Consider the following 9,475-nt stretch of genomic DNA (forward strand, 5'->3'; position numbering starts at 1 on the left):
AAAACTCTATGGCATTTCATATTCAACAGAACTGCAGAAACTGCTATTTATTAGAATAGTAAGGGTTCCTCTCCTGCCCACACCAGCCACAGGGAAATCATTCACAGTCATGTGTGTGCACACACAAGCCCCTGAAAAGCACCATGGCAATAAGACCTTCCCCACGGGAGTTGGTAACCTGCAAATTATCTTAGCCTTTCCTTATTCAGCTTACCAAACCCTCCCCAGAACTCCACACTGTTACTTCACCTGTGGTGATGTAAAGCGTTGGAACCCAGGCATCCTCCATTCCTGGGGAGTCGTAACTTACACACTGCACAAAACACAGTCTATGTAAGTGACCCATCACTTCAGCCACTTGGTTACCCAGGGCACTAGCCGCTGAACGAGGAAGGACTGCCCTGAAGCAGCTACAGAAAAGGCTTCCTTTGAGTTGAAAGGGTCAAAAAACTACCACAGAGAAGGGAAGCACTCGGGTAATGCTGTCATGCTGTGGACCTAGTCACAGGGTTGCCCATGAACCTGGAATCAGTGAATGATTAAAAAAAAAAAAAAAAAAAAAGTACATAATTGACTCCACTAAAAATGGGTAATTTCCTCCTTATCACTGAAAACATGCACTCTCATCTGAAATCTTTGTAAAAAGGATTTGACTGTTCAAACTTTTTATCAGCACCTCTCCTCACAGCTATCAATTAGACAACAAATTGGCTAAACATTTAAATTTGCCTTCAGTTTTGGTTTTCCTTTAAAAATTATGTAAACAAATAAGGAACAGGAAATCTCTTGTCAAATGGGACGGTCGGGAAACGGTCACCAGGGAAAGCATCCAGGCACCTTGTCACCTCACCCTGGCCTGGCAGGGGCTCAGTCACTGTCTGACTCCTCCTTGTACTTGGCCCGGATGGCCTGGCCGTTCTGCAGGGGCATTTCTTCATAGTCACTCCTGTTAGCAAAGAGACCTTTGAGACCGTCTGACTTCTGACAGCTCTTTATTTTCTTCTTCCGCACTGACACGCCATTCCAGCAGGAACTCGCTCATAGCTTCACTCTCTCAATCTTCCATCACCAGCAGCATGCTACTGCTCACCCCGTCCTCCTCACCCCACCCCCAGGGCCCACCAGTCCAGAAAGCAGACTTCTTCCTGTGGCCACCATGCCCCACAGGTATCCAAAAGAAAGGAATACCACCACATCTAAGCCCGAATACTGGGAAAACAGAAAACCATGAACCACAGGACACTCCCAGGTAAATGCTTTAGTCCCTTGAAAATAATTTTAGAATAGTCACCCGTTTAAGTAAGCATGCAAGGCCACAGTGGGATGCCCAAGGTGCGCCAGCCTTCTAAGGGACAGGGACTTACCCATAAATCACATCATCATCGGAGTCATTGAGCATGGAGAAGGCAGGGTTGTCTTTCAGCTGGGACTCTGAAAACCAACAAGAGCATTTTCATCTCCAGCCACTGACACAATTAGCCTGGACAGGCAGGACGCTCTCCCCGACAAAGGACAGGAGTCGGAAAGGGCTGGACTCAAATTGCAGATGCTGCCGCATCTGTACGAACCTCAACAAATCTCGTGAGGCTATTTTCTCATCTATAAGACAGGGATGGGTTGGCCTGCCTGGCATGGATGTCCTGAAGGCTGAGGGAGGTGGCCTCTGGGAAGGCGCAGGCAGGCCTGCTGGTGCCCTCGCATGGGCCGTCCCTGTTGACGTGGGGAGCCAAAAACAGGCCCCAGGAGACCCGGCTCTGCCATGCCTGCGCCCACCCAGTCCTTGGACATGCAGCGAGCTGCTGCTTCTGAATGCCTTCTTGTGTAAAATGGGCACAATTACATGTTTATCATCAAGTTGTTGTGAAGCTTAAGATGCCGGTCGTGAAGGAGCTCGGAAAGTGGCAGCACATGGTAAGATGTCTCGGGGCGGGGCGGGCCTACCTGTGTTCTAGAAGGCTCCCTTCCATTTCATTCCCTGTGCAAGAGGGTTGTTTTGGTTTCATTTCCGGACGACTGTTTTTGTATGTTTTGGCTTTTTTTGAATGGTAACAACACTACTACAGATGGTCCCTGACTTACAATGGGATTATGTCCTGATAAATCCATTGTTAAAATGAAAATATCATTAAAATGCACTGACTATATCTAACACACTGAACATCATGGCTTAGCCTATTCTGCCTTAAATGTTATTACATTAGCCTACAGTTGGGCAAAATTATCTAATGCAAAACTTTTTTTTTTTTTTTTTTGCCACAGGGTCTTATTCTGTCACCAAGGCTGGCGTGCAGTGGCGTGCTCATAGTTCACTGCAGCTTCACCTCTTGGGCTCAAGCGAGATCATCCCTCCTCAGCCAAACGAGTGGCTGGGACTACTGGAACATGCCACCGCAACTGGCTAATTTTTAATTTTTTTCTAGAGACGGGGTCTCTATTTTGTTCCCCAGGCTGGTTACAAACTCCCAGCCTCACACAATCCTCCCACCGTGGCCTCCCAAAGTGCTGAGATCAAAGCCTATTTTGTAATAAAACTTTGGACTATCTCATGAACTTATTGAATGCTGTACTGAAACTGAAAAACAGAATTGTTTGATTCCTCCCGAATGTGAATTGCTTTTGCACCATTGTAAAGTCAAAAACAATCTCAAGCTCAACAGCATAAGCTGAGAACTGCCTGTAGTTGACAGACTTGACTTCGTACAGCTGATGGACCTGTGGCTATGCTATGGCACACCAACAAAGTGAGTGTATTAACTCTGCGTGGGAATGCCACGACACAGGCTCCCTGTGTGCTGGGCCCCAACTCGTCTCAGAGCTCAGCATTTAAACTCACTGTCTCTCTGCCAAGAGAAACGACTGGGAATCATGGTGCCCACATGAATGGGAAAACCAGGAAGTGGGTCCTGCTGAACACAGGCTTCTGTGCCCGATACCTGGCCAGGAGCCCAGACCCCAGGGTGGCTTACCATAGAGGGCATTCTTCGACGGAGAATACACAAAGGCCAAGGTGTAGAGATAAAAGTTCAGCAAGCCATAGAAAGATAAGAACTCGGCTGGTGGCACTGTCAAGGGAAGGAACAAAGCGTCTGGACGCCTCAGTCAGTGGCTCTGCGGCACCCTGACCACTTTCCGCCATCAGCAGCCCCTTCTAGTGCTAAGTACCAGCCAGCGCCCGGGGGCCATAACCCAGACATCAGGACACCACGGTTCACGCCCACAGCCAGGGTCACAAGGACTCCTCAAGGTCACAGTAAATAACAGGTGAACCGCGGCCTATCACGTCAGTGGAAACCTGGACCCACTGAGCCATCTGGTGGCACTCCTGTCACCACACTGAGAGCAGGGCCAGAAGAGATGAAGTTACATGGAAAGGGCAGAAGGCCGTAGGCATATAGTGAATCAAAGTATTTAGACACAATAATGAAATAAAGAATTGGGAACAAACTCTCAAACCAGTTGTTCTGAACATTTTCTGGATTACAGCTCCCTAAGAAAATGTGATAAAAGCTTAGCATAAAATTCAGTCACAAAAATCTGAAAAACTGTGTATTAATTCATACATTAATTGGGACATAAGTAGTCCCAAAAAAAGAACCCAAGATTTAAAGGATTAACGCCTGAAATGTCCCCATCAAGGGGGAGTGGAAAGCACACCCATAAGCTCTTGGACCTCTGGGCAAGGGCAGGGCTCCCCAGAGACCACAGCCCTGCGCCACTGGCCTTGGGCACAGCAGGAATCGAAGGGGGTCCCAGGATTTTAGGAGCCCTTCTCTACAGACACAGCCTCAGCCTGCCACGACTATTATGCCCCTGGATACATCTCAGTGACGGTGACAGAGACACCCCCAGCAGAGGCTCACAGCAGCCTCGGCCACCTCGCAGTGCTCTGCTGGAGGGTAGTGGGGGCTTGGACCCCCATGGTGTGGAGGGGTGACTACACCGCACTCACCGCATGGTGCCCGCCCCTCTGGGTAGAAAGCAGGGTGGCGTGGGCACGCTCCAGAGCGCCAGCCCCCCTGGGTTTCGAGCCGGGCTCTGCTACCCGAAACCTGATCGGGGGGAACTGCTGAGCCCTCAGGCCCAAGTTTCTTGTCTACAGAGGAGGGACAAGGCCACCCATTCCTGCGGCTGCAGTGGGGCCAACTGAGACGCCTCTCGGCAGCGATGAGGCCTCCAGGGAACAGGACTCGAGGAGCTGATCCGTCTCCTCTCACGAGGGGCAAACCTGAGCCACCAACCGCTCTAACACTAGGCAGACCTTCCTCGGCCGGGGCCTCCAGTTAAAAGGATATAATTCTGGTAGTGAGTGGACAGCTCTGCTACAAAATTGTCTTGCAGTACTTGTGCTCCAAATCGCAAATAAAGGATGACAATGCTGAAAAAGACAGAGCAGCAGAGACAGAATGTGACCATGCCTAAAAACAGCACTAGTCTCAGAGAAAGGCTTCATTCACCCCATTCAGCCTTTCGCTCTGTACACTACGATTTCTGCATGGGAACCTCCACACACATGCACAGATGCACACACACACACGGGCACAGAGCCCCTGCCTCTGGTTTCTGGTCTTGGATCTAGGCAGGCTAGACACACACACACACACACACACACACACACACACACACACACAGTCCCTGTCTCTGGTTTCTAGTCTCGGATGTAGGCAGGTTAGACCCACCAGCGGGCTGCAGAGATCAGATGAACCCTGCTGCGACCCCGTCCCTCTCTCCACTCGGGGCCTTGAAGCCCCTCAGCACATTCTCCTCCCTGCTCTCGCAATTCAGGTTTTCGAGACTGTCTCCTGTGACAGAGCACCCCCCCGCTAAGGGAAGCCACAGCTCCCCTTTCAGACACAGGGACACCTCCCCAGTCAGTCGCAGTGACTTCCACAGTGACTAAGTCAATGCACCTTTAGTTCAGACTCCCACTCAGTGACAGATGACAATGGAGGCCTTGGGTAACACAGGTCACAGGCTCCTTCCCCCACCTGCCTTCCCCCTCACCTCCCACGTGCCACATGTTCTGCAGCCTGGAGCAGCCACACACAGCTTTCAGGGCTCCTTCTCAGGTCCCCAGCCAAATGTCACCTCCCCAAGAGACACATCCCCAAACCACTCATCTATGGCAGACCCCTCCCCTCCACAAGTCACGTCTCCGTTTCGTTTGTGGCATGGCACGCAGGCAGTGTCTTTACTTGTTTGCCACTTGTCTCCCTCTGTGGGAACATAAATCCCATGACAGGAACCTGCCTGCCAGGGCAGGCACTAGGTCACTATTTGGAGGATAAATGCGTTCCCCTAACACTCCTGTGAAAAGAGAGCACGAGGCAGAGCAACTTCTGAGACAGAGGCCACCAACAGGAGACAGCAGCTCCCAACTCGGGGACTAGGTAGTTTAAGGGTGAAGATATGAGACTGAGGGTGTGAGGGTGTGAGGGCGAGTGTGAGGGTGTGAGAATGAGGGTGAGTGAGGGGGTGAGGGTGAGCGTGTGACGGTGTGTATGAGGGTGTGTGAGTGAGGGTGTGTGAGGGTTAGGGAGGGTAAGGGTGTGTAAGGGTTAGGGTGTGGCGTTAGGCTGTGTGAGTGAGGGTGTGAGGGAGTGTGAGGATGAGGGTAAGCGTGTTTGAGGGTGTGTGAGAGTGAGGGTGAGGGTGTGTGAGAGAGTGTGAGAGTGGGTGGGTGAGGGTGTGTGAGAGGGTATGTGAGGGTGAGGATGTGTGAGAGGGTGAGGGGGTGTGAGGGTGAGGGTGTGTGAGAGGGTGAGGGGGTGTGTGAGGGTGAGGGTGTGTGAGGGTGAGGGTGTGAGAGGGTGAGGGTGTGTGAGTGTGAGAGTGTGTCAGGGTGTGTGTGAAGGTGTGTGAGTGAGGGTGTGAGGGTGTGTCAGGGTGTGAGGGTGTGTGAAGGTGTGTGAGAGGGTGTGTGAGAGTGAGTGTGAGAGGGTGTGTGAGGGTCAGGGTGTATGTGTGAGGGTGTGAGAGAGTGAGGGTGTATGTGTGAGGGTGTGAGAGGGTGTGAGGGGGTGTGAGAGGGTGTGAGGGTGTGTGCGAGAGTTATGAGGGAGTCAGGTGTTGAGTGAAGCATGAATGAGGTTGTGTGAGTGAGCCTGTAGGTAAGGGTGTATGACAGTGTCTCAGACGTCACAGAGACGCGGTGCACAGTTAGCACTGAACAGAGCCTAACAGTTAAAACACACATGCTGCATCATTCTGAATAAATTCTGAGGCTGAAAGAAATCTGAGTCCTAGCTGAGCTCCCACTCCAAGGGATGGGATGCCACTCATAGGAATGCCTATCTCAGTCCTCACCCTCCACAAGATGGGGACCCTAAGAGTCCACCTGGAAAGCCTGGACAAGGGCCGACCTCCCAGAGGCCCCTTGTCACTCCCATAAAGGAAAAGGGCCGACATCCACTTAATTGTCATCCAAACAACCTAGAAAGGAGCAACTACATTTTTCCCTCCTCTGGATTCTGATTTTAGGAGAAAGAGACAAACCATAAACAATCCACCAACTGATCTGGAATCTAACAACTTCCAAGCCCTCTCTGTTCCTCTACCAACTGGCCAGCACCAGTCCCCAGGGAGGTCCGAGGCGCTCAGGCCAAGCCAAGCCTGCCCCGGGAGCCCTTGGGCTGACCCCACTCCCTGACACAACAGGAACCAGCCCGCCTCGCCTCGCATAGCCCCCTCATGGCACCAACGGAGCATGCTGCTCTGCTCAAAGGTGTCTGCTGTCCTAACTCACACTTAGAGTCCTGTCCTCCGGGAACCGCAAGGATCCCGAGGTTCCCAGTGTCCTCACATCCATCGTGTAGAATTCCAACTGTCCAGCTGGCGATTGCATGCCACACATATGGCAGGTGGCACAGCAAGGACGGAACACGCCCCGTGCAGGCCGAGTGTGCGCGAGCGCACGTGCTCCAGTCCCCACCACTTATAACGAAAACACGTTCTCCAAGCTGGCGTCCGCTCTCGCTGCCCAACCTTGGTGGGAGGCCCTCTAACCTCATGCGTCTACTGGGCTAGAAGGACCCTGAAATCCACTCCACAACAGGAGCCCCTCACAGTAAAAGAAAAATTCTGTTTTGCTCTTTTTAAGAAATAAGTCTTCTTACCTAATGACAAGTACTACAAAAGTCAATGCGGTCAAAAATTTTAACCTGAGATCTGAAAAACAAAGAAACTCTCATTAACAACCCTGGAAGTACATTCCACTCTCATCTCATTTTGTTTTGAAAAATTAAAAAAAAAAAAAAAAAATGAAGCAAAGCTCTTTGTACAAACGCTCCTCCCCCGCCCAAGACTTGGCCGGAGTCACCTTCAGCACAGGAGAACACTGGTCCCTTCCCAGGGCCAGGGTGCTGTCCAGGGAGGCCACAGCCACCATCCTCTGAAGGGACAGACTCGGAGAAGGATCCCGCAAGCTCAGGGTGACTCTCCCTGCTCTGCAGGGTGCAGTCCCGCAGGACCCAGGCCACTCTGATAGCCCCAAAGGCCAGAGTAACCTGTTAGGCCTGTTGTGGCCTCCCAGGACCACGTGCCTGGTCCCCGGCCTATGGGGATGGACCAGTCTCTGGGCCCTCAGGGAAGGCCCCTGGCTTGGGAGACTCCAACCACTTCTTCCCCCACCTGAGTCACTCCCGAGCCACCCCTGCGCCGAGTGATTCTGAAAGGGGCGCTTACCCACATAAGGCATGTGTTGCAGCTCAGAACACGCCCGCACTATCAAAAACAAGAGGTACAGGACGTACACCGCTGCCACCACCATGAAGAAGACCTTCATTCCCTAGAAGGAAGCAAGGCGGCACTTTAGTCAGAACAGGGCCTATGACCTTCTCCTCCCGGCACCTCCACAGCCAGGAAAGCCACAGGTTTTTAGAAGGGACTTAAATCCTGAAGGACCCTCCAGGAAGCAGAACAATGGGGTACCATCGGGACCATCTGCTCAGTCCCCTGTGAGTACAGGCATCTCCCCCAAGATGATACCCCAGGCCTTGCAAATCAGCAGAGCAGAGCCCAAACTCCCACCACGGACCCGTCCAGGCACAGCAGGTGCTCACAGATTGCAGTGGCCACTATCTGTCTGCCTCTCCCCTGGGGACAAGGGCCTGGCTCCCCACCCTGCCCCCTGCATGTGGGAAGCTCGCATGTATCCAAGAAAAGACCCAGGCTGGGCCCTGGGAATCCACATGCAGTCTCAACCACTCCAGACCTCTGTTTCCTTATCTGTGACACAAGGGGCGTGAATTAGATTAGAAGCCCTAAGATCTAAAAAAACACAATTCTGTAATGTTATTACAGAAACCCAAAGCCCTTTTCCAAAGACTTTTCCAGAGCTGTGATGGGGAAGGCAGGCCCATGGGTTCTGTGGAGGGCAAGGCCATGGGGTGGACAGTGCCCTTGATGCAGTCCCCACTCCTCTGAGGCTCCAGCCCAGGCCACACCCCAGCCCTTTTCTGCCCTCTCAGGGCCAGAGCTCCCCTCTTACGGTCAAGGCTCAGAGTGCGGGACAGCACAGCAGGAGCTGGGATTCTTTTTCTCGAAAGAACCCTTAGTTGGGACTTATGTAAAGCAAAACCACTGGACTAGGCCAGTGTGACTTTAGTTGGGACCTTATATAAAGCAAAGGGACTGGACTAGACCAGCGTGTTTAGCACAGAGAAGTTTCTGCTCTCCGGTGTCTCCTTCAGCAATGGAGATGAGCCCTGGGGTCAGTTCCAGAGCCCACATCACATGGGACACCTGACTGGGAAGGGAAGATCATCCAACCAGAGCCACAGTGACAGGGCCTCGGCTGTATCCTTCCAGGGACCGTCACTGCCATCAGCCACAGACCAAAGACTAGGCGTAAACACACTGTTTTAAAGAGGTTTTCTGACGGGCACAGTGGCTCACGCCTGTAATCCCAGCACTTTGGAAGGCTGAGATGGGTAGAGCACTTTAGCCCAGGAGTTCAAGACCAGCCCGGCCAACATGGTGAAACCCCATCTCTACTAAAAATACAAAAATTAGGGCTGGGCACGGTGGCTCACACCTGTAATTCCAGGACTTTGGGAGGCTGACAGGGGCGGATCATGAGGTCAAGAGACTGAGACTGGTCCTGGCCAACATGGTAAAACCCCATCTCTACTAAAAAATACAAAAATTAACTGGGCGTAGTGGCATGTGCCTACAGTCCCAGCTACTTGGGACTGTAGGGAGGCTGAAGCAAGAGAATCGCTTGAACCCAGGTGGTGGAAGTTGCAGTGAGCTGAGATTGTGCCACTGCACTCCAGCCTGGGCAACAGAGCAAGACTCCATCTCAAATAAATAAATAAATAAGCAAGCCAGGTGTGGCAGCGCACACCTATAGTCCCAGTTACTCAGAAAGCTGAGGCAGGAGAATCACTTGAACCCAGGAGACAAAGGCTGCAATGAGCTGAGATCATATCACTGTACTCCAGCTTGGTGACAGAGTGAGACTCCGTCTCAAAAAAAA

The 9,475-nt window shown here is 52.0% G+C and overlaps 1 protein-coding gene across 1 annotated transcript in view; it reads right to left on the reverse strand.

Annotated features, from left to right (window-relative positions):
- Positions 1 to 14: 14 nt before the first annotated feature.
- Positions 15 to 9,475, reverse strand: part of TMEM181 (transmembrane protein 181) — a 108,478-nt gene continuing 99,017 nt past the window's right edge. Inside the window, 6 exon segments of the mRNA XM_037742294.1 lie at positions 15 to 946; positions 1,365 to 1,431; positions 2,967 to 3,056; positions 4,293 to 4,375; positions 7,113 to 7,164; positions 7,681 to 7,804. Of these exon segments, the coding sequence (XP_037598222.1) occupies positions 868 to 946; positions 1,365 to 1,431; positions 2,967 to 3,056; positions 4,293 to 4,375; positions 7,113 to 7,164; positions 7,681 to 7,804 (495 nt within the window). The 3' untranslated portion in view covers positions 15 to 867.

This window comes from Cebus imitator, unplaced genomic scaffold (genome assembly GCF_001604975.1).
Source record: "Cebus imitator isolate Cc_AM_T3 unplaced genomic scaffold, Cebus_imitator-1.0 Scaffold6, whole genome shotgun sequence".
In the NCBI taxonomy this organism is placed as follows: Eukaryota; Metazoa; Chordata; class Mammalia; order Primates; family Cebidae; genus Cebus; species Cebus imitator.